We start from the raw sequence: 25,405 nt of genomic DNA, 5'->3' as shown, positions 1-25,405 counted from the left end.
ACACACACACACACACACACACACACACACACACACACACACACACACACACACACACACACACACACACAAAAACATACACACAAAAACGTACACACACACGCACACACACCTGTCATAGCTATCCACCTTTAGTAGCACTGTGGTGAACCACTGGATAGGGCTGTGGAAGGTCTGGGGTGGACATGCTCCTTGACCATTCCCTTGCTTATGTTTCACTCTCCTCGGACTTTCTCAGTCAGCTGGCACACGCAGCCCTGCAGGCGCTGAAACTTGAGGCCCGGGGCCTTTGTGCACTGGAGTGAATCTGCAAGGCAGGGAGGAGGCGCTGATCAGAGCACTGTCAAATGCCCTCACACACAGACAAAATGGAACGAGGGAGCAGGCTGGAGCAAGGGTGATAGCGGGCAAAGGAGGAAGGACATCTCGGCTGGTCAAGTACCCTCGTTTTTTTTTTTTAGTGTGCCGTTAAATGACGTGTCGTGACACAGTGTTTTGTGAGTTTGTTTTCAAGATGAATGTCTCCACTTTGTTTTTAGACCTTTGTTTTTAGAGAAATTGAGGAAAGAATGGACCAGAGTTGTGTGTAAGTACTTCATTTTGCATTCTAATAAGTATGTCAAAGGAATCTCATGCAAATTACATTTTGTAATGTAAGACCTTGCACACAATGTGTCTACTAAGTAATACAGTTAATAGTGCAGGAAGTGTAATTAAACTGTTTACGACAGAAAAGGCATGCATTGTGTTGGCTAATAACACACCTCTTAATATATCTCCAATAATTAAACACAAGAACAACCACAAGTCTACATACTTTGCATCATAAAACAGCATAATATTGAATGATGGCTCATTTTAATGCACGTCTCACTCCATAGGCTCAGTAGTAATGTAGCTGCGCTGAGTCCAGCCATTAACATTTCATGCCTATTCTCCAGAGCGACATTTTACTCCCGTGGTGTGTCTCCGGCTCGCTCTTAGAGTGGGACCCTGCCAGCGGCGGTTCCTTGGCCGTGTGGGGTGGGGGGAGGGAGAGCATGACATCATCCTCACCGACTCACAGGTGGTGAAGTCCGGCTCAGGATGGGAAAGCCTCGTTTGCTGGTGCTGTCTCTGGTGCTTTTACTTGGCCAAATACCCGGTGCACTTCCAGGTAAAGTCTTGACGTAGCCTGGATTTCTGTGTTTTGTGTGGCTATGAACATGTCTCCGTTTTGTGAGGTCAAGCTTGTGTGCATCTTTTTCATAATTTTCTAACATCTTTGTTTTGGTTCAGAATAACCTCAGACTGTTGCCTCTTTTGATAGGTGGAAGTAAAAAAGTGGGGCAAAGGGAAGCCATTTTGAAAGAGCTGCTGTCAATATGGCGGCAAGGTGGAGACTGGTATCCAAGTAATGGCCAGCCCCGCCCCGCAGACAGGCCTCAGGACCAGCAGGTCCAGGCTGTGATGCGTAACATTGTTGGGGGGCTAAAATCTCTGGGCCTGCTCTCCCCGAAAAGCATTGGCCTCCCCTCCCTTAGCAAGCCCATAGACCGCCACCGGCTCTCAGGGTTTCTGTACAACATCTCCACGTACCTCCAGGAGATGGGGGCTGAACTGGAGGAGAGACAGCCAGCCTCCAAAGAGGAACAGTTCTGGGAGAAGATCCTCTACTCCCTGCTGCAGGCGGAAGAGGGCGCCCCGTATGGGCCATGGGATAGTAGGGTGCCTCCCAGGCCTAGCTTCAGACTACAGGACCTCTTCCTGTCCCTTAGGGGCAGCCCACACTGGGATGGCCTGCTGGGATTGGTCCAGAGCATCCAGCACCTATCTGAGTGGCAACCCCAGCGGCCAATCCTAGCGTTTGTGTCTCAGAACTGGAAGACGATCAGTGCGCTATTGGACGTGGCGCTGCAGGCCGTGGTGAGTGGGACATATGGGCAGGCCAGTGCGGGGCTCCAGGGCTTCATCTGCCTCCTGCGGGGCCGCCAGGACTGCGGCTTCAGCACCGGCTGGCTGGAGCAGCTCATGGGCTTCCTGGAGACACGCAAATGGAAGCCATTACTCAGCCTCCACCCATCAGGCGACCCCAGAGAAGGAGCCGGCGGAGCGGGGGGCGTCAGCGGGAGCAGCGGTCGCCTGAGGCCCTTCAGCCTCCCCCCGGAGGCACTCCAGAACCAGAGCCTGTCGGACATGGAGGAGCTGGACTCCGTGCAGGCGCTCCTGCTGCAGGCTCTGTCCAGGTCGGCGGCTGGGGAGAGGGCGGCGGCTCAGCTGGCCCAGAGGAACCCAGAACTTCTGCAGGGCCTGGACGGGCTGAGGAGGGGGCTGCTGCACCGGGTGGGCAGCTCTGTGTACGGAAGTTTGCGCAGGAAGGTGTCACGTGTTACCATGGCGTTGCTGGATGATGTCAGCAGTGTGGTTGGTGTACCCCAGCCGAACCGCCATGGGAGATGCATAGTGGGCAAGTGTGCCATTTTACCTCAGATAGAAGTTGGTTTTGATGTGTCAAGAGCAAGGGCAAGAATAAGATCTTTTCTAGTTTGCAAAGAATTTAATACTAGAATTTAAAAGAAATGTCAAGCTAATCACTCCCATTAATTTGGCATGGCTTAAGTTCATATGATCGTCTGGGCTGAAAGATTTAGCAGAGAACTCTGTCTGACACAGCTTTAAAATCACAAAGGCCATGTTTGTCATTAAGCGTATCTCTGTTACTCCAAATCCTATGGTGAGTTTAATCTGCCTGCGCTTTTGTGGATGGCAGTAACCCAACCCTGCTGGTATTATGGCCACCGCTCTGCTGTCACCACATGCCTGATTGACTGATGCAAGAGCCACAGTTTTCCACCTTTTGTCAATAGAGTTCTGCCATTGTGTGCGATTTGTGATAAATAATAATTATGCGTTAAAATCAGACAGCTTGTTTGACTCCTTGTGTCTTTTTTTTTCTATTCTCTTAAAAGGTGACCTAAGGCAGCTCATTCTGTGGTAAGTGTTGGCACAGAAATCCTTTTTTCCAAATGAGCCCGCTCCCATACTGCATGTCTGCTGTACACCCCTGTGCCTGTGCATGAGTGCCCTTGAAGTACTTTAAGCAAGTCTTTGGATGGAGTCTGTTTCTGTTTCGAGTATCAGATCAGTTTGGACTTTTCCACTGGCTGCGTTGCACCAGGCCAGATAGATCAAGCGTGGACAACAGTGAAATAAACACCACAGCACAGATTGTGAGAGTTCTCCGCCTCATTCTCTCTCTCTCTCTCTCTCTATTCTTCCGGTTAACCAGGGGTATCAGACACAACCTGACCTGGAATGCCCAGGCTCTGGGCTTCACGTCTCAGGGCCTTCCCAGCCGCCCCCCCTTCATGTCCTGTGCTCCAGTCGGGGTGGACAGCGCTGCCTCCTCACCCCGCTCCTCATCTACCCCACCTCCCTCCCGCAGGTCAAGACTCCTCCCCCAGCCCCAGGAACCCGAGGCGGACCCAGAGGCGACCCCTGACCCCTCGGCCTCGGAGGAGATCCTAGAGGCCGCCTGCAACGACTCCATCCCCGGCCTGACGGGCGTGTCCAACTTCACCGTCTTCCTCTACTGCAACCTCTTCACGGGGTCCCTTGATGCCCCCGGGGAGCTCGGGGGGCCGGACTTCCATGCCACCTGCTCTGATGCAGCCTGGTACCTCTCGGTGGCTGAGGTGGACTTCCTGTGGGTGCAGGTCTGCAGCGAGTTCTTTGCGCACAAGTTCAACAACACCGTTTGTGCCAACTCCTCGTTCTGGGTCCACAGAGCACAACAGGTAATCAGACCAAGTCAGTCGGGGTTCAGTTTTGGTGTCTCATTTCGTCCGGTGGGGTGAGATAAGTTCAGAGCGGCTCCATATTACACAAAGAGGAGGATTTCTATTGTTCTGTCTCTGTTAAGTATTCCTACTGGAAAACATCTATATGTTTTGGGCAGACTGAATCTGATTTTGTATCCCAGCGAGCATACACAAACTTGTGACATCTATAACTTGAACACACACACACACTTGACATCTATAGCTTGATCACACACACACTTGTGATATCTATACTCTCCTCTGCCTCTGCGTCGCGCTGAATGAAAGAAATGTGTAGAAATCAGACCGCCTCTCAAGATTCTCAAGGTGTTTGTTCATAGAGTAAAACAAATGGCAATCCATTAGACATACTCAGAAAAAAATATATATTTGTAAACTCTGGCAAATCTATGTAGACTTTCTATTGATGTGCAACAGATTAACTCTTATATTCCCCTTAGGCTGCGCTAACTAAGGACTACCAGTATCTCAACCAGTCCATCATCACTGAGCTCTGTGTGCAGCTGACTGAGGACACCACAGGAGGCCCTGCCCCGGATGCCAGTCAAGACTGCCTGGCAATGTTGGGCAGCTCTTTCATGAATGCCCACGATTTCAGGAGGTGTTTCTTTCCCAACGAATCCACTCTCATTCTCTCCCTGTGTGGGAATGGGTCGTCACCTTCTCATGACGATAGGTCATGGAAATCGGAATACTGCTTGCGTGTTCTAAACACCACTCACTCTCTCCTGGCTCGCTTCTGTGACTACAGGAGCTGGGACACCCCAGATTTTGCCAACGCCTCGTTGCTGGAGCTCTGCGTCCACACTCCAGGCCTGCAGGATTACATGTGCACCAATGCCACCCTCTACACCGAGCTTCTCCACACCCGCCCCTCCCTTCTGCTGGGCCTCTGCCTAGGCCGGGCAGAAGGTGACGGAGAGGAGGAGGAGGGTAGCGAAGAGCAAGGAGCCCAGCCAGGCAGCCCTTGCGGCCTCCAGCAGTTCTTCGACCTTCTCCCGGCGCCGTACGCGTTCGACACGTCGCAGCTGTGTGCCGACCCGGCGCCACTGGTCCTGGAGGCTCTGCAGAGCCTGAGCCGCTGCGAGGGGGCGGTGGACGAGCGCGTGAGCTGGCTGGCCAACGTGGGCTACGTGCTGCGCGTGCTGGACTTCGTGGTGGGCCTGTCTGCCAGCCTGGAGGAGGGCGAGCGGGAGGTCAGGCAGGGTCTGGGCCAGGCCATCCTGCTCTCCAGCCTGCTGGACAACAGCTCGTTCTGGGCCACGCTGAGGCCCGACGCCTCCCTGAGCGTGCTCCACACCGTGGGAGTCTTCCTGAGGAAAGAGCAGAACCCGGCTGTCAAGGAGGACCTGCTAAGCTGCTACAGTGTAAGATGGCTGCCAGATGCCTTCGGGGTGTGTTTTGGGTCTCCAGTAAAGAGAAAATACAGATTATAATTTCTTCACCCAATTCAATTCTGTTGCGTGTGTGTGAGTGTGTGAGTGTGTGTGTGTGTGAGTGTGTGTGTGTGTGTGTGTGTGTGTGTGTGTGTGTGTGTGTTTGTGTGTGTGTGAGTGTGTGAGTGTGTGAGTGTGTGTGTGTGTGTGTGTGTGTGTGTGTGTGTGTGTATGTGTGTGTGTGTGTGTGTGTATGTGTGTGTGTGTGTGTTTGTGTATGTGTGAGTGTGTGAGTGTGTGTGTGTGTGTGTGTGTGTGTGTGTGTGAGTGTGTGTGTGTGTGTGTGTTTGTGTGTGTGTGTGTGTGTGTGTTTGTGTGTGTGTGTTTGTGTGTGTGTGAGTGTGTGAGTGTGTGAGTGTGTGTGTGTGTGTGTGTGTGTGTGTGTGTGTGTGTGTGTGTGTGTGTGTGTGTTTGTGTGTGTGTGAGTGTGTGAGTGTGTGTGTGTGTGTGTGTGTGTGGGGGGGGGGGGGGGGAAGCTGTCACAAAGATGAGAGAGATTACAGGACCTGAGGCCTAATCCCTTTTTGATAGTATCTGAAGGAAGGATACGACTTCAAGAGTGAAGAATATTTTCTGTATGAATCAACAGATATGAATTGGCATGTGTTGACATGCAGTGTATCTCATTTAACGTTTTGACAGTCCTGGAGCACAGGACCCACTTGTGTTTCTTGAAATGGAAAATTGATAGCAATACATATTTGTAACACCATCCTGTGAAATGGCATCACAAAAGTTTTAGTAGTTTAAACCCCTGCCCCTGTCTATCTGTTTGTCTGTCTCTCTCTCCCTCCTTCTCTCTCTCTGTCTCTCTCCATCAATCTCTGTCTGTCTGCCTGAATAGCCTGTACTGTGGGATCTGATCCAGAGACAAGGCAACTCCTCTGCACTCAGAGTCCTTATTCAGGTACTGAAAAAAAAACCAATATACCACTGTCTTTCTCAACTCTCTCGAAAAATAAAAGTTGTTGCAATGTAGCGACTGAGCGAAACAGATCCTCACAACACAGATCTCAACACAAACTCCACATGTCTTTAGGAATATCTGAAGATGCCGAGAGAGAGCATCCATATGCTGGTGATGTCTGCTGAGAAGGAGGCCGTGAAGAGGTTCCTGTCTCATGTGCATCAGAGCTGGGACCAGATGGATGTGGAGATCAAGGTAGAATAATAAGACCAGCAGATCAGTGTTCAGCCAGAGCATCAGACCTCTTCTTTTCCCTGTGTGCTAGTCAGCCTGTGACTGCAGGAGGGTACCTCTACAGAATGATTACTGCACACCGTTAGGGGAACCCACTGATCTAGATGATCATGTGCATAGATTATGTGGAGTTGTATGAATATCTCCTTAAGGATGAATGGACTCTTGGATCAAAGCAGAGCCTGTTCACTGCTCTACAGAACTGTACGGATTATGTCATTAATCAGTGGAAGAACCCCCTGTAACTCGATGGAAGACCGTATTCATCAAGTGGAGCTTAATGGAGCTGAATATAATTACTCTGGCTGGCTAAAATCTAGTTAGCTAGGGAGCGAGTCCAGAGGTAACTGGTAAGCATGATAAAATAGTAGGGCTTCCAGGCATGTTGTGTGCCCTGTAGAACTTGATATTCCTGACAACCAGTTCTTGAGAGCATCAGAAAGCATGCAAAGAGCATCAGTCGTTATGGTGTATTCCTGTTCATAAACCTGTTACTGAACCTTAGCTGTCTTCCTCAGGCATCCGCAACAGACCAGCAGGCTATGGAGACCATGACGGCCGCTTTCATCCAAAAGTTTTCACGTGTGACCCCTGACCTTTTTGTTGACCTCTCCCAGTTCATCCCCTTCATGTCCGTCTCTGACATCATGAGCTTCCCTGCCTCTCTGATGGTCAACGACAGTGTGTGAGTGACCTCCAATCCTATGGCCGCTTCTGATGGATCTGTCTTGTCTATTAATTGGGATCAGAATTTGTATATTAAATAGCTCATGAGTTTGGTTGTGAGTAAATGTAGTAAATCTTGAGCTACTCAGTTCAGTTTATTATACATTAAATAACCTTTGTATTGAGCCTGTATAGCCTATCGCATGTATTTAAACAGATATTTTTATTTATTTTATTGTTTCTATGCTTTATACTGTTGTTTATGTGTTCATTCAATTATATGTGTAGCTTTTCTTGTCAAATGAAAGCATATCAGTTGAGTAAAACACTAGGACTTAATGATCTGCTGCCCAAGAGAATTGGGTAAGAAGTGCTCTGGAGCTAACTGCTACGAGCCAAGTATCTTTCATAAACATAAGAAAATCAGTCATTTGTAAGATACATGCTGGGTGGAAGGAACACAGTTCATGACCACGTGTCCGATCAGTATTACTCATCTTCTCAAATGAAGTTCCCACTAACAGATTAGCTCTCAGCAGTGGCTGTAATGAACCAGCTATGTTCTGAGCCACTGAGTGGCAACAGAAAGCTGCTGTAGGGATAATACTTACTGATCCCACAGCAAACCTTTGTTGTAAGAGGCTAAACAAAATCAAAGTAATACTGATGGTCTCATATACAGAGGCTTTCCATATTGCCAGTAATAAAGTCGTAGTTATTTGAATGGTATGATATAGTTTACCATTTTTACTATTATAATGCTAGCTTATGACATCCCACTGACACATTTGCCGCTCAGATAGCACAGCCTGTAACTCTGCACACATCATTGGTATCATTAAACCTTTATTGGATGCAGCTGCCAAGCGCCGTGACATAACATGACCGTCAGTGTCATAACGACGCTGATAACAAACCGAGTGAATAGCTGAGAACACTGTGTCTCACTGCATAACATGACACCATAAAAGGGTAATTAGCCATGTTGCAAATTTCATGTGCAATTCAAGGAGTAAATGACTGTGTTGTGTGCTTTTGCTGCCCCCTGATGGTTGCTCAAGGCTGCTGGCGATCCGGGAGCACAGCTCGGTGATGAAGTCCCCTCAGAAGCAGGCGTTTGTCAAGCGCCTGCTCCAGGCTCCCGTGGCTGGGGACGTGGCCTCCTGGCCCCACTACTTCCTCACCTCCATCCTGCCTTTGCTCCCCCACCTTCCCATTAGCTACTTCCAGCAACTCACCGCACAGCAGGTCAGGCCAAGTAGAGGCAACAGGTTATTGGTTCATAGCTTATAGTGCTCAAAGTTTCTAATTTGAGCAGCACTCTTGGTTGGAGGATACTAAATGTGCTATAGTTCTTAATACATTTGTAACTGATGTGTGGGATGGGTCTGATCATCAGAAGCAGGCACATTAGCACTTCTCAAATTTTGCACAGCTGCTGTAAATTCCCTGGACTGGCATTGTAATGCTTTGTTGGTGCATGATTGACATTTTCAGATAGCTTTAACAGATTGGGATAATCTCATATTGAGACTGATAGCGGGGGAAAATAGGGGTATTAATCTTGTTTATATGTGATAAATCTCCTTGCCACACTGTCAGGCAGTGACTGTGTGAACATTACAGCTCAGCATGACATTTACGTTAGCGGTGTGACAAATGGTCCCGCTGGCCTTTTACTTCCTGTTGGGGAATACATTCCATCTCTGGCTGAGCTCTGTTCTCCGGCAACCCTGGATCTCCTATATGTTATACAAGTGTGAATAGGACTTTATTTTAGCCCAGCAAACGTACCAAATATGTAAACATATATTGTTAAGTTGAGGGAATAGTCAGAGGTGCTTCCCGTACCTACCAGTGGGGTGACTGACATGTATATATGCCTCCCTCTCAGCTCGGTCCTCTGATGGAGCTGCTGGGGAACTACAGCCTGGACGCCACTAGGGGGCACCATATTCTCAGGACCGTGTACCCCAAGAAGAGGAACCTCACCAACGAGACCCTCCTGAGGTGAAGTGCAGCCGCTGTGCATGTCCACACGCGCTTGTTTGGTTGAAATGTCTCGTTTAACTTGTCTCAAGCCTTTGAGGTTGTCATTGAATGTATCTTTACAAAAAAAAAGCTGAGCATGTTGGAGCGAGCAAATGATTAACTTGATATTGTTGGTTATGTATATCTTTGACACTGTGCAACCATGTAAGCATATGACCATATAATTGTTTTGTCATGAGATCCCTGTCAGGCCTAGCGTTGCCAGTAAGACTTCTAGAGTTTCCTGGGCAGGTTGGGGGTATTGGTGTGTTACCTGAGTCCCGAGGACCTGAAGCCGTTCCTCTCATCCCCTCCCCCTGTGCTGTGGCAGCAGCTGGCCTCCTGTGTGAATGATGGACTGGTAGCGTCCGACGGGAGAGTAAGCGCTTGATTTCACGAGTCCTTTGTGGTGCACTTGTATGTCATAACCCTCTTGATTACATTGTGTTTCTGTGTGTGAAACTCAGAGTCACTCATGTTGATACATGAGACATGGAGTGATGAGAGCACATTTGCATGCAGACTCACACACACGTGCACACACACACACACACACACACACACACACACACACACACACACACACACACACACACACACACACAAAACGAAAGAGATGCAATCTGTCAAATGAAAGGTCTTCAAATTACAACATCCTCTTCCAATTGACATCTTCTTTCTTCACACTATGTAACCTTTTGGTAACGACTTCTAACAACCAGTCTGGCCCCATGCAGCTGTCCCATTGGCTGGACTTGGCGCTAGGTTCGCTGAATGCCAGTGCTTTGGCGCCAGCTGTGTTGGCATCTCTGCAGGGCCTTTTGCCCCAGCTGGGAGCTGAGTTCCTCATGCCCCTCTCTTCGGCTGAGCTACTGCAGCTTCTGACTCAGCCCCAGATACCCACATACTCACCTGCACAGGTAGGCAAACACACACTCACATTTACATAGACATACAAACACACACATACACACACACAGCACATACAGTGACTGCAGTTCAGGGCAGGGATACACGTTGAAGTGTGAGGAGGCAAAAATACAACCTTTTGGCTCAGAGTTAAGAGCGGAAATCAACTGACCTACAAAACCACAGCTTTCAGTAAATGTATTTGTCCACTTTTTAAGTGCCTTTCATTTAGAGTGCCTGAGTGCAGATGATTCAAAACATGCAAGGTTCCAATAAAGTCTGTTTGTTTGTAAAGCAGGACTGTAAATCTGCGCCGGTATGTCTCCTCCCAGTAAGCTCACAGGATTTGGCCTTTCAGTTAGTAAACACTCGATGAAAGATATATATTTTTGGGTGTCTTTATTTTAAACTTTTTACAAATAACAGCAGTGGCAGCTTAGCTTCTCCTGGAAAATCTCTGTCATGTATTTGGTGCAACCTGCTGTTTGGGTTTCATCCTTCAGGCGTTTCAAATACTGGAGCGGATTTCTGAAGACACAAATGTAAGTTGGACCCTAAACCTGAAACAGCACTTCATCAAACTGACCACTAACATAACTCTGTTAATAGCAGGTCTGGAAAAAGACATGATATTGATAGAACTTTTAAGTTATGTTATGGAAAGAGCTCTGGACTTTATGTATCTGTTTCTGACTGTTATCTATCCTCTTCCCTATCTACTGGGTACTTCTGTTTCTTCTCTCTATGTCTGTTTCCCCTCCATCTTCTTTCCCCTCTCTCTGTCTGTCTTTCCCTTGTATCTCTGTCTCTTCTCTCTCTCTCTCTCTCTCTGTCTTTCACTCTATCTTTCCTTTTCTCTCTCTCCCCCACCTCCCTCTCTCTGCCCGTCTTTCCCTTCTATCTCTGTCTCTTTTCTCTCTCTCTCTCTCATTGTCCGTCTTTCCCTTCTATCGCTGTCTCTTCTCTCTCTCTCTCTGTCTTTCACTCTATCTTTCCTTTTCTCTCTCTCCCCCACCTCCCTCTCTCCTCTCTCTGCTTGTCTTTCCCTTCTATCTCTGTCTCTTTTCACTCTCTCTCTCTCATTGTCCGTCTTTCCCTTCTATCGCTGTCTCTTCTCTCTCTCTCTCTCTCTGTCACTCTATCTTTCCTTTTATCTTCGTTCCCCCCCCCCCCCCCCCCCCCCTCTCTCTGTGCTGTAGCTCAGCGGGAGTGTGCTGTGCCAGCTCCGGCCTCTGCTCTCAGGCCTGTCTGCAGGCGTTCTGAGGGACGTGTTGGGGCCAGAGGGGGAGCTAATAGGGGAGGAGGAATGCCAATGCTGGCGCCCCCTGCTGGTCACCCTGTGCCCTGCACACAGAGCCCTGCTCCAAACAGCCCTCTGGGAGGTAGGCTGCTTTTAGAAGGGTGCTGTTCAGATGTTCAATCATCCTCAGTCTTTCCTCTGTCAAACAAATATAGTATTTCGTGGGAGAAGGAGTTTCAGTTTGGATTAAAATAGAGAAAGGGAAGATCTCAATGCAGTTTGAGCTCTCGTTTCTTATACTGAACATTTGCATCTGTTACGACAGCCAACAGCGTGGAACATGTGTCTCTGTATAACGTATGTCAATAATATGGACATTTTTTGAAAGGGGCTGGACAGACGATCTGCAAACATGTCTCTGCACCTGCGCTGTCTTCTGCCCTACGTCCCCTTGAAGAGACTCATGATAGGTCTGGATGGAGAAGCCATCCTGACTCACCTGAACCTTTACAGGGACTTGCCCTGGTCCCCACAACAGGTATGGGACATGTGAACAGACACATGAACACAACAGAGAATAAACACACACACACACACACACACACACACACACACACACACACACACACACACACACACACACACACACAAACACATTATCCACATCTGCAAACATTGATTTTTGGCCCTCTGGCAAATCCGAAACTTTGCTTTTAACCCATGCCCACATGCTGCCTCAAACACATTTACACACATGCTGCCTAATATGCACGCCATTACAGGAGCTCCCTTGCAAAAGCATTTGTCCCTGTCAAAAGGATTCTTGTGCCATGTGAGTTCCAGGTTATGCAGAAGCCATTTGCATAGCAATTAACTGAGCTCTGTAACGCACTCACTCGGCTGTGAACGCACACAAACAAAGGGCAACTGAAGAGGTTGAAAAAAGAAAACAAGATTGTTTATCCTCCATCCACATTAACACCCGATACACACACACACACATATATATACACACAAACACACACCATTTCCCTGCTGGCCCTAACCCAACCAAGAGAGTGAGAGTAGAGAGTGAAGGGGGGAGTGTGTCATTCATGAGTGAGGGCCAAGCTGGCAGAGGCGACGGCTTTCGCATTTCTCTGCCGTCCTTTGGCTTCGCTTCAGGTGAGCTTTTCAGGAAATTAATACCGCCTCGCTTCGCCGCCGCCATCAAGCAAATTGGTCTCATTGTTCGTGCAAAAATGGCTCCCGAAGGGGGCATAAATAAGTAATGTCTACACTCGTGGATGCTTGCCTGGGCCCCTGAGGTGTGTTCGAGCCCCTTCCCCACATCTGCTCTCTCGCTCACTCACACAAAGTTTTTATTACCCCCCCCCCCCCCACCCCCCCTCCCCCTCCAACAGACTCAGCTGCTCTTTAGAAGGCTCCATCAAGTTGAGAACATTACATTGGAAAGTGTAAGGTAGGTGCCCCTAAGAGCATATGTTGCTCCTTTGCGTATGGCTCATTGAAATGAACAGAGCTAACTTACATCGTTATGTGTGTCACTTGCAAAGTCAAGGAGTGTCTGCTTTGTGTCATTCAAGTAATTCAGTAATTTATGGACGAATGATGTATGAATGAACAGATGGATATAGAAATATGTAACTGGAAACTACTAGGGATTCTGCAGTGTTGTTCTTTGTGGTGCATTCTTGTTCTACTTCTCTTTTGGTTAAGGACTCTGGGCCGTATTGCCGGAGGAATGAGCTGTGATTGGCTGATGCTCTGGACCAATGACACCGGCTTCTCTGAGTTGTTGCAATTTGTCAGCAAGTTGCCAGGACAACTGAGGCCAGCTTTGGTAATAGAGGAGACCCTCCTTCCTCCACTCCCTTCCCCTCCCTTCGCCACCCTCCCTTTCCCATCTCTCTCTCTCTCTGTCGTTTCATTGCCTCTGTCTGGGAGGGTAATTCCCTATTCTGTATTAATGGCTGCATAACAGCAGTGCAGTTGACAAAGGATGTCATCTCTCACTGCTTTCTGATTTGTTTGCACTCTGCATGAGTGGAGGAATATTGGCTGATGGTGGATTTCTCTCCCTCCCTCCCTCCCCCTCCTCCCACCCTGTCAATATATTGCAGAGAAAGTGTATGGTGGAGGGGTTGCGAAGAAGACCAGAGCTGGATCTCAATGAGCTGGACCATTCCTTCTCTGGAACACTGCCGTATGAGTGCTTTCTCTTCTCCCACTCTAGTTTTCATATAATCCCTGTGTTTGGACAGGTAGTGGCTGCAGAGGGTAGATCTGTAGCCTGATATCTTGCCAAATAGCACAAGCACCGCTAACTGTGCAGTCTGTATGCATACATACACGTGTGCGCATGTAAAGTGCAATCTAACCGTTTTCAGGATGAGGATGCTCGACAGCCTCTCCAACACCACCCTCTTTGCCATCCTGGAGCACATACGCCACAACTTCACCCACTTCCTCCAGCTGGCCCGGCACAGGCAGATGGCCCTCGCCGAGAAAGCGATTGACGTGCTTGTAAGAAAGGAATAATCAATACAAAACCAATATCTACTACAAATATCACCACTAACCACTAATATAATACCACTCATACCCCTCACACACGAAGCACCCCGCTCAGAATAATAATATTGCAACTAGACCCCATTAGGGAGACCCACCGCGCAGGAGATTGAAAGAATTTCAATTCAAAGGTGGTTTTGATGGAGGTGAAATGGGCTGCAGAGAAAATAGAGCTGTCGAGAAGAACGTTAAATCAATAGACATTATGTGTTCACAGCATGATGCTCCGCGGGAAAGTCTCTTTGGTATTCTTGTGTTGTTTTGTTGTCAATACCAAGCATTTGATAGAAATCATGTTTTAGGCCCCCAAATTACCCTCTAACCCCCAAATAGTTTTGAGAAAATGAAAATAAATGGATCTTCTTTTTCATATAGATGAAAAACATCCTCTTTCTCTCCTCCTGTTCTTCCTCCTCCTCATCCTCTTTCTCTCCTCCTGTTCTGCCTCCTCCTCCTCATCTTCCTCATCCCCATCCTGCGGTAGGGCATCTCCCAGCAGGGCCTGTCTGGCTCTTCTCTGGACCTGCTTGGGCCACTGCTGCCCTTTCTAGACCGAGCCACGCTGCGCCTCGTGGACAGGGAGGCCCTGAGGCTGCGTCTGGAGGAGCTGAAGGGCTACTGTGTGCCTCGGGACAGCCTCCGAGACATGGCCTCACTCCTCACCGACAAGGCCCTGCTAGGGTGAGGCAGGCAGGCAGGCAGGCAGGAAGGGGATGAATGGCATATGATGACTCAAAACCACACCATTATACTCCTCCTGGAGGCGCTAGACACATGAAATATTTACAACTGAGTGCAGGCGGCAATATGTTTTCATGATGCCATTGCACAGCTGTGCAGCCATGATGGCATAAGAAATGCTTTACTTGGCAGTTCTGTACTTTTCTGTGTTAGTCTTAAGTGACGCCTGTGTTTGAGTGTGTGCGGTAGATCTGCCTGAGTTTGGTCCGGGGTGACTGTGTGTGTGCGTGTGTGTGTGTGTGTGTGTGTGTGTGTGTTTGTGTGTGTGTGTGTGTGCGCGCGCGTGTGTGTGTGTGTGTGTGTGTGTGTGTGTGTGTGTGTGTGTGTGTGTGTGTGTGTGTGTGTGTGTGTGTGTGTGTGTGTGTGTGTGTGTGCGCGTGTGTGTGTGTGTGTGTGTGTGTGCGCGTGTGCGTGTGCGTGTGTGTGTGTGCCAGTGTGTGTGTGTGTGTGTGTGTGCGCGTGCGCATGTGTGTGTTTGTGTGTGTAAGTTATGGTTGAGTGTGTGCGGTAGCTCTGCCTGAATTTGGGCCGGTGTGACTGTTGCAGGGAGCCGGGTTCCTGGAACGTGGAAGACGTGGAGCATGTTGGCAGACTGGTGTTCGCTCTGTCTCTGAAGCAGATACGCAATCTTCCTCTGGTGAGAACGGCTGCCTCTGCCGCAGGACACAAGTCACGCCCAACACTACTTCTTGAAAAGTCTGTTGCAGAGAATCAGCTCCTTAACCACAATTTAACCAGGAAGTGTGGTCGGGGTTGATGCACTTCCTGGCTTGGGGAAATTTAGTTTGTCAAAATATTTCATGGTAGAGACACTCCTTTTCTGAGAGAGAGAAAAGGACGGAGTTAAAGAGGGAGGGAAACTGACATGGAGAGCAAACACTGAATTTAAAAACATCCACATATTATTCATACTGTTACCATTTGCCATTTGGGTTATGTAACCAAAATGGTTACACTGTGTCAATTGAAGAACTCTCTATATAAGTGTAAGAAGAATGAAACAGGTTTCAGTGTTGAACAGCCATTTATGTGTATCTGAGTGAGTGTACGTGTATTATATGCGTGTGCATTATATGTGTATGTATTATGTGTGTGCGTGTTTGTGTGTGTGTATTATGTTGATATTATGGGTGTGTGTGTGTGTGTATGAGTATAATGTTTGTATGTATTGTGTGTGTGTGTGTGTGGGGGGGTATTATATTTGTATGTATTGTTTGTGTGTGTGTGTATTACAGAACCAGCTGGGTGTTGAGGTGGTCGAGCAGACCTTGCAGAGCCAGAGGCACTGGGAGGAGAGTGAGGTGGGCCGGGCCTGTGGACCGCCCCCGTCCCTCAGAGACAAGATCCAGACCTTCATCCACAAGATCATCAAAGGCAGACGCAGGAGGCAGAGAGGTAGGGCAGGCCAGGTTCTGTTATTCTACAGAATGAAATGAATTCATGAAATGAAATGAAGTAAGAACTTCAGACATTCACCTGCTGAAAGACAAGAGTTTGTCAGCTTCCTCAAGAATGATTAATGCACTTTACCCTTGCTTTATAACCTGCCAGCCTGCTGACACACAGCCATCACGACTGCCTTACCACAGTATGGGCTGACAATATCCAATCCTTTAGCTCACAAGGTTAATGACAACAAATCATTTTAAACCTTGAGATAGATTTTAGATGACTTTCTACAGTTGGTGTGTTGTTGTGCACTTGGGTGGGCAGTGTTGGTGACCTCATTTGTATATGCATATGTACAGTACATATTGTATACATATTGTATATAATATTACTCATTAGTATCCATGACCATGGTGACCTCATCCACTTCTGCGTTGTTGTCTAGAGCCCGTGCCAACCTGCGCTGACATCAAGGGCACCTTCCCCTCAGCCTGGCAGACCTCCCAGTACCAGCGCATGGTGGACAGAGAGCTGCAGCAGTGCGTGGAATTTGTGGGTCGAGACCCGGCGCTCAGCTCAGACCAGCGCTGGACGCTGTGGTCCAAACTCAGGCAGGTCAGTCGGTCCTCCTCAGGCACCCACCTCCTGTTGCATGGACTGGTGGACATCATGGCTTCTTTCCACATGTTTGGGATGGTTCAATCATTTCAACGAGGTGCTTCAGATTCCTGAAATAGGACTTGTGTAAATAGACAGAAACTGTTGTCTTTAATTTTCTGTAATCGACTTCTTTCTCTGAGGGGCTTGCGAGGCAAAGTATGTTGAGTTTGCGAAAAAACCTCATTCTGTGCCTGGCCTTACATTCATTTGTCACAGTTGACTAATAGGCTCATTTTGAACCATGTTTCTCAAGGATATGTTTTTTATTTTTTAGCTCAGTTTAAAGGAAATGGTGTTGCATAACGATGGCAACAGTTAATGGCAATACTATTCCAAATCAAATTATTTTATCATACTGGGATCATTTGGAGTAGAATTGTTTACAAAAACATAATCACTTGATAAGAATGGTATCCATGTTCTTTAAATCATATGAGTGTGTGTGTGTGTGTGTTTGTGTGTGTGTGTGCGCAGGCCTACAGACCAGTGCGGGCGATGCGGCCTGAGCAGGTGCTGCAGCTGGGGTCAATCGTCACAGAGCTGGGCGAGAGAGAGCTGCAGGCCCTGGACCTCTCTGACCTGGGAGTGGTGGCCAACCTCGGCAGTCTGGAGGGATGGAGCACAAAGAAAGTAAGGAGGCGTCCGTCTAGGGGATCACTTCTGGGGATATGTTAGATGACAGGACTACAGTCATCTGAAACAAGCAAGCAAGGAAAACAAGCCAAGTATATTTTTTTGGTTGAGCACTAATGAGGTTGCATAACATTTATATGAATACTTCATCTAACATGATCGAACATAACAAGCAAAGTCAATAAATGCACCCACAAAAATATATAAGGCCCATCATTTCTGTTTAACCAGCACCTTGAGTTCTATCATATTTTTGAGGCTCTTCATTTTTACATGAAACTGTATTGTATAGTAGTTTCAGTTCTGCAGTAAGACCATTGCTTATTGGTCTGTAGTGCAGGAAAATCAATAAAGGTAAATCCATGTGACAATGCTACGTTAGCAGCACATACAAGCATGGTACACTACATGTTCTGTACTGCCCTGTGTGCCTCAGATGAGGGCTGCTTTACTTGGGATCTTGCGACGCCGTGGACAGAGGCCAGAGCAGCTTGGAGTGGCAGAGCTGGCATCGCTTGGTCATCTTATCTGCGGATTTAGCCTTCCTGATATTGGCCGTGTGGACCCATACAATCTAAGGTGAGAAAAGTGCCAGAATAATGCCACCTACTCACACCAAGGTATCAAAACATTGGAGTCAGACATAGCTGAAGTGTATGAACATCTAAGTATTCAGCTTGGGCATATTGAAAAATGTTTCAAGTTTTTTTTTTCTGGACAATTAATTCATATCAGTAATTTTGTGAAACAATCACACGTGTTTTGCTTCCTTCCTTTGAGTATTTTCCAACCCTTGATTCAGTTAACATTAGCCACACCAATGTTCAGTGCAGATCGCACTTCAGTTTTTACTGCATTAACATACACACATCAAAGAGTGTCATGGAGGGGATGGGGATAATGACAATATACAAACTCAATAATAATGTAAGAAAAAGTAACAGTAGATAAACATCTCTGATACATGCTAAATGTCCTGCATTTATTATAAGAAGAACATTCATCACATGGTTGAAATGCCTTTACTTCACCCCCTTCCTGATGTTTCCTTTTGTGCTCTTCTCTGCTCTGCTCTGCTCTGCTGGTTCATGTGATTGGCTACTGATGGCTGGCAGCCTGGCGGTGCTGTTCCTGAGGGAGTTGGCTCTGCCATGCTCTGAGCCGCAGCTGGAGGCTCTCGTATCACGGCTGGCCAGCCCTCACGCCTTTGGGTCTGTCAGTGGATGGACCTCCGACATCTTCACAGAAATCGGCACCTTGGCAGGTATTGCAATTCCAACACGAGCGGCTCCTTTTCGCTCATGTTGATATATGTGCTGTTCCGACCACACATAAGCATGCATAGCAGCATGTACGCTACACCGACATGTCAGACACACCATTGGTTATGTGAGTTTGCGTTATGTAAGGGATAATGTATAGAACGCAGGTCATTGTCGGGAAAATAAGCCCAGACAGGGCGAACAGCATCTCGACGCGAAGCGGAGGGGTGTTGCTTCACCCTGAAGGGGCTTATTTTCCCGACAATGACAGGCGTTCTATACATTATCCCGCTTATTATAAGGCTACTTGCCAAAACAAAAAAATAACTTTACACAGTGTCTTTTTACAATGTAGTTGTTACTATACGTAGTGTTAAAAAGCAGAGAAATAGTTCGCCAAAGACGTTGAACTTCAAAGACGTTGAACATTCTTTAGAACACAGCTGCTCAACCTCCGCTGAAACTCCATTGATGGAGCATTCTACAGCATTAAAAAGAGCCATGTAATAAACCCCTTGCCATTGACAGAAGAGCGGTCATATGCAGGTCATTATATGAAAATAAGTACCTGCGAACGTTGGGGATGGCCCATTCAAATCAACAGGGATTTTTGGAACGTTCTGAAGAGCCGTTTAATAAGCACTAAATGTACAAGTCTTTTCCTTGCATAATTCTTCATAATATAGCATACAATCTGTTGGTCCCGACTAAGCCATGTGCTTATTCACATATATCATTCATCTGACTCTTAAAATACATGTCCTGGAGGCCTCGCACAGGTGGAGGGTGTAATGGTAGCAATTTGTCTTTGGAAGCGGAAGAAAAAAGTACGATTTTTTTTTTAATACCCCAAAGAAAGGCCCCTGCTCTGCACAGTTAAAAGAAAAAGAATAGCGGTGTTGCGTGGACCCTTAAATGGTCCCCATATATTTCATTATTTTCAGACTCCCCCATGAAACCTTGAGTGCTCTTACTTTCCTTGGGGTGCAACAAAAGCAAGTGATCGTAACCAAGCAGCCACTTTGTTTTCTCTTTGGAACCCGAGATGATGTGTGAGAGCATGTTATCCAGCCTGAAGTGTATCACAAATCAAAATGGCTGATGAAGTGCAACTCTCAGGATGGCAAGAGGCTTGAATTTAGCTGGAGCCGCCTTTTCTATCAGGCACCTCATGCTTCCAGCTGCCTCATTCTCCATCCAGGCAGCTTTTACGTGAGCAGAACAAAGACAGCATCATTTCCAAACACATTAACAAGAGAGCCAGAGAGCAGATTTACCTCAGTCCTAATGGCCAGCTGGATGGACTTTGATGCAAGATGAAAGAAACCTCATAAAGAAGCCTCTCTCCCCACATATTTTGTCTTTGGAAACTCTCTCCCTCTCTTCACTTATGTATTCAAATGTTTGCCCAATCCCCCCTCTGTGTATTCCTCTCTCTCCCTCCCTTTATCGCCTTCCCTGCAGTGGGACTGGAAGACATGTTGATGTCTGCTCTGGTGAAGGAACAGATCCAGGGCCTCACACCCGCTGCCATTGCCCTCATCCCACCCCACAAACTCGCTGTATGTACTCTCACTACACCACAGATTCAGTCAGCAGGGATGGGACATTGAACTATAAAGAAAACAAATGTGACTGTCTTGGCTACCCAGTGTCGTATTAATCGGTTATTACCATACCTCTGTGCTGTGTTTTATCATTCATCAATAGTTAATTTGCCAGAATGTGGCTGGATGTTGTTCAGCATGAAATATAAGGGGATGTATGGGGGGACATGTGGGTCTTAACAACAAAATAACACAGGAACTTTCCGTCCCTTGCCAAGTGCTGTAAATCACTGTAAATGTGCCCAGTGTACAACACTACAGAAGCATGACCTCCATGCCTCTGCTGTATGTGTGTGTGTGTGTGTGTGTGTGTGTGTTTGTGTGTGGGGGGCGTAGGTGGTGCTAAGTGCGGCCCAGCTGGCCTGGTTTGGCCCGAAGCAGGCCTCTGCTGTCACAGAGGAGCAGTGGAACGAGCTGGACAGCCAGCAGAAGCAGGCCCTGAACCTGGCGCTGTACGAGGGAGACGTCAACCTGGAGCACCGAGGTCAGAACTCGCCCGAGGGGAGCGTGTGCGTGTGCGTGTGTGCAATCAAAATGAGATTCAGCTGTAGGTCGTGGGTGAGAAACTGAAGCGAAGGAAGTTAAAAGGTGTGGGAGGACAAAAATAACACATCTAGTCTTGACACTGGCCTATTTTTCACGCTAAATTAGCATCTGGAGCAGGCTGGGTCTGGGTCATACTTCACTGGAAGAGCGAGCACGGCAGGCCTCATTTGTAATTTATCACAGTCCAGTGTAATAAATAAACATCAACAATATTAGCCCAGCTTCGCACATAAAACGTTATGCATTCCATCTCATTACGAGACAGACAACAACAGGTCTCTTTTACCTCAGCAGCACACTTGATTACAGTAATAAAGTTATGCCAAGCCAAGCCATGTGCTGAGATAATTGTTCCGTAATGAAATAATAACCATGTTTTTCTCTGCAGGTCGTAATGGAGGAGCCTCGAGATGGCCCACTGACAGCTTTACTGTGTGCTTACTGTCCCTGTATTGTACATTATGGCATCTACTGTAAAAAAAGATCACAACTATTTATTCACTGCTGTTCATTGAATTCTTACATTTGTAATTAAACATTGACATGCTCTTTTCAACAGCCTTGTCATTTTGCTCTGGGTACTGTTCGGCCTAGCTCGCTAAGCGGTTTATCGAGCTAGATTCCAGGCTAAAAAAAGAGAACGCCCCTTTATTGGGTTCGGTGAAGCAACTTCTGATAAATTACCATAGTACCTTGATTCATTTATTGCAAACACCATTTATTGCGAACATTGAATGTCTCGCGCTTTTTTGTGAGTGGTAGCCTACAATTTTGTAATGTCGGCGATACGGAGAACAAAGCACCCATAATTATATGACAGTGTTATATGACAGTAACCCATCTCCCTTACGGAGATATTGGCGAAAGTTGTTTTACCTACCTAAGATGTCGATGTTATCATGTCCCTTCTGCAATCACGATGTTATTAACCATACGTCATCAACAAATGCAACTTACATCATTGCAAACGTTTAGTTTTGCAAACGTGTCTAGTTTTTGTGCAGTAGTGAATAAAGTCTACCTCAGTCTACTTCACAGCATATCATTTTTGTAGAAAAGGTGGATGCATGATAAAAAGAGAGAAATACACACAATTTATTTTCATTGCTTCAATTTATTGGATTTCTTATTAATATAGTTACATTTAGTCATTAGCAGACGCTTTTATTCAAAGCAATTTAGAAGGAGTTGTAAAACTAATTTATACGGAGGACAAAGGAATCGAACCATCAACTTTCTAAGTTGCAACCGTGAGGTCTACCCACTACACCAAAGTCACATATTCTACATTAATATATTATTATATTATATCACCCGATATAAAGCCCATAGACAGATTATTGTATTGCTGTCGCAGCGGCTGCGGTGTTAGATTTTGCCATGATTATGGTCTTGAATTCTTCATAACGCGTTCATGGTCATCTCCTGCCTTAGTGGAGAAAAAAAATGAGTATTTTTCTTGGAGTTTAGACTATTGTACCGTTAAAAAAATCATGGTGGTGGTGATCGACCTTTCCTGCCTTTTGAAGTAGGATGTGCACGCGCAATTTAGTTGACGAGCTTAGCCTGGGACAAATTAACTTGACGTGTAAGTATCTTAGCCCCCGTCGCCAGACCAGTATAGCTTGTTTTCATTTAGCGAGCTAGATTATCTCATTTGGCGAGTTAAATGTATTAACTTAGCTTCAGTTCTACGCCGAACAGGGCCCTGGTGAATAAGTGGGAGATGTTTTTGCTTTGTTGCTAGTATTTAGGGGTGCAACAACATGATTTTCAATTGAGAGGATCAGCATTGGCTTGTTAATGTACACTAAGGATGCTTTTGACAAAGGCAGCTAAGGGAGCACGAGTACTGCTTGGGTTCTATTTGCTGGGGGGAGGGATTGCAATGTTCTGTCCCCTCTCCAGCCTCTTCTCACACTCGATCAAGAAATGCACTCCATCAATCACACTGTGCACCAGCTGAACCTGCATGCAGCACATAAAACACACATGTGTATCAGCACTCACAAAGGCATCATGGAGGAAACGTTTCAGGCATTAGAAGGTTGAGTGACTGTAACTAAAATTCCAACTGAAAGCTAACAAGCATGTTCTCAGTCTACCCTATCTCACCTCGGATCAGGTAGATGTCCAAGGTCAAGGTGGTTCCCGTGGTAGCGCTGTCCACGCCACCAGTGCCTCTCTTCTGTATTCTCAAGTTATCCAGGATCTGGTCAAGTTGTGCGTCCTGTACACATTAAGCATCAGATCTCCTCTGTAGCAGATTCCTAGATACTAGATACAAGTAGATTAGTGTAAACCTTAGCCATGTTAGGCAGCCCTGAGTCCAGTGCCAAGGTTGGACGGGCAGGTGAGGATGTAGCCCAGCCTCTTGTTCCACATGAACTCCCAGCCTTTCTCCTCGATTAGCTTCTCCACCTGCCACCCACAACAGAGAAGTACAAGAGATTCGAGATGATTGTCTGCTGTCTACTGTGGATTGCGTTCTTTAACCTCTAGCAGGCCTCGGCAGAAGCGCTCAAACACTCTATTTATGTTGCCTCCTTTCTCCATGGAAATGACACGGGTGTGATCCTCCTCATTGACCCACACAAGGAAGGTTTTCTGATGATTGTGCCTAGGAGAGATTGCAGCAGTTTTCAGCTATTAACAAAGCTGATCCTTTCGGGATAGAAGTGAAGCTACAACAACATTCTATTCTATTCTTAATGTCTTAAGTATTTCAGTGCCCAGTCTGGCTCTGTGTTGTTCTGTGCATCTGACAATAAAAGATTTGACTTGAACTTATTGGCAATGTACCAAATGCCTCTTGTGTCTGGCCAATCACGAGCCATCCCAGCGCACGTCAGCAGAGGTGAGATTGGCTTATCAAACAGGAAGTGATCCTGTAAGCACACACAGAATCAGTACCTGGTTTTTGCAGTCACAGCAGGGAACTGAATCTGTTTAGGTTGAGGATGTTGACAATATTCTATAAATATGTTAAAGTTGTTGAAGCAAGGCTTTTGAAAAGAAAGATTTTGCCTGGGATATTTTCTGTTCCCTGAAACATCTGCAAGAAATGTTGCCAATGAATTTAAGACTTGTGATCATTTCCATGCATCTTCAGAAGCAGTTTTTCTCTCTCTCCAAATATCTTATTTCCATTACGTCAATGAGCTGCTGCTGCTCCTGATCAGTCATGCTGGTGAGGCTGAATTACTGGCCGGACAGTTCCCCTTCCAGGCCGCTGAGGGCGTCCACCACCACCCTATCCACCTGGCGTCGCTCGGCCCGGGTGCAGGCTGGGGGTAAGCTCAAGCTGCGGCCTGTCCACACACGGGATGACAACACATAGCTCTCGTCAAACATGCCCGAGCGGATCTGATGGGACAAACATCAGCAAGCAGAGGTTTTGTTTGGAAGACTTGTAAACATCTTGGAAGACTTTTCCATTGAACATAACATTGGCCATGGTGCTAAACCCCCACATCATTAGTACCAACAGTAAATAACTCTTCCATCATGTGGCAAGAATAGTGTCTGTTCTCCTGTTAATATTTTCTGAAGTATTTTATTTTATTATGTGCCATATAGTGTATCTCCTTGAGTATACCCAACTGCAAAGCACTGCACTGCAGCGCTAGATTCACAGTTCCTTGCTTGCATCCAGATCTGTGGTATGTGTCATTGTCTGTGGGTCATAACCATTATGCCTCTCCTTGATCACAGAATCAAACAGGTCAGCAAACTCCTAGCAACAACACACAAGATCAGATTTCAGTTTTCATTTGTTAGTAGTGGAACATGGTAATGCTCCCAGATTTAGAGCAAGTTGAATTCATTAGCTAGCATTCATTTAAGATTTGAGGGCGATTGATAGGGGACCATTATTAACTATCAGGCCATAGAACACAGACCCAAAATAATATGGAAGACATACAAGTCTTTTGATCTATCACTGTATAATCCCTTTAATAATAAAAGAAAACCATCAGTATTGCAATAACTGTTTAGCCTTTAGGACAGGTGAAATTGTGTCTACATGATGTGCATAACCTCATATGATTCTTCATCTCCTGCTACACAGCCCACTGTCTTGATAAAAGGATGTCCAGGGTTGTCAACTCCAGTTTGGATGATCTGATCAAGAGTGTAGCCATGGGGTGTCGTTTTGTTACATAGTTTGGCATACATGGCCGGTGTGAGGTAAGTGGCCATGCAATTCTGATGTTTTCGCAAGTCAGGGTACTCTGCACTGCCAAAGATAGTGGAGTACAAAGACATTTGCTGTATTTAAACAGTATCCAATAAGGTTTCTTTCCATGACAGCACTAGTGACTGTTTCTAATAAAAGGGGGGAATTACCTGCCTTAATTTCCTGTCTCTACTGGCCTGCTCATGAGATCAGTAGTGTATTATTTTGCATTCGAGTTTGCTGCATGGATTTAGGCTAATTGATTCATTGAATGACTTTCATTTAGCTGGCAAAATCAGGAAGGTAAACGCTCATAAACGAAATGAGCAACATACACCATTACACATTCCAATGGCTTTTATGCATAAAGAATTTGGACTGCAATCAGCTCCTTTCATATAGGGTACGGTGCAAACAGATGGTGATCTTTCATTTGACATGGTTATGGTTAGATCTTTTTAATCAAAAGCTGTTTACACGAACATTTGACGAATTTACAACTTATAACA

At 46.6% G+C, this 25,405-nt stretch overlaps 1 protein-coding gene and 1 pseudogene across 2 annotated transcripts; one reads left to right on the top strand and one right to left on the bottom strand.

Moving 5' to 3' along the window:
• Positions 1 to 368: 368 nt before the first annotated feature.
• Positions 369 to 21,111, top strand: LOC308368859 (stereocilin; the record flags this gene model as incomplete). Its single annotated transcript, XM_080843141.1, has 28 exons — positions 369 to 397; positions 985 to 1,156; positions 1,279 to 2,450; positions 3,269 to 3,776; positions 4,262 to 5,188; positions 6,102 to 6,164; positions 6,297 to 6,419; positions 6,977 to 7,143; positions 8,186 to 8,372; positions 9,019 to 9,134; positions 9,408 to 9,534; positions 9,878 to 10,075; positions 11,264 to 11,446; positions 11,693 to 11,842; positions 12,708 to 12,766; positions 13,024 to 13,147; positions 13,428 to 13,510; positions 13,695 to 13,830; positions 14,363 to 14,559; positions 15,166 to 15,256; positions 15,855 to 16,014; positions 16,454 to 16,623; positions 17,143 to 17,298; positions 17,738 to 17,880; positions 18,417 to 18,565; positions 20,028 to 20,125; positions 20,507 to 20,679; positions 21,105 to 21,111. 28 exons carry the CDS (start codon positions 369 to 371, stop codon positions 21,109 to 21,111), a joined length of 5,868 nt encoding a protein of 1,955 aa, XP_080699267.1.
• Positions 21,112 to 22,579: 1,468 nt separating this feature from the next.
• Positions 22,580 to 24,985, bottom strand: LOC308368856 (creatine kinase U-type, mitochondrial-like; annotated as a pseudogene). Its single transcript has 8 exons — positions 24,758 to 24,985; positions 24,357 to 24,452; positions 23,870 to 24,082; positions 23,519 to 23,604; positions 23,213 to 23,336; positions 23,020 to 23,137; positions 22,832 to 22,946; positions 22,580 to 22,684 (listed from the first exon to the last, which is right to left on the bottom strand). The product of its transcript is annotated as a creatine kinase U-type, mitochondrial-like (transcript).
• Between the last annotated feature and the right edge of the window lie 420 nt (positions 24,986 to 25,405).

Source organism: Sprattus sprattus (genome assembly GCF_963457725.1).
Source record: "Sprattus sprattus genome assembly, chromosome: 8".
Lineage (NCBI taxonomy): Eukaryota > Metazoa > Chordata > Actinopteri > Clupeiformes > Clupeidae > Sprattus > Sprattus sprattus.
The sequence above is the reverse complement of the archived record's forward strand: the minus strand, read 5'-3'. Positions and strand labels throughout refer to the sequence as shown.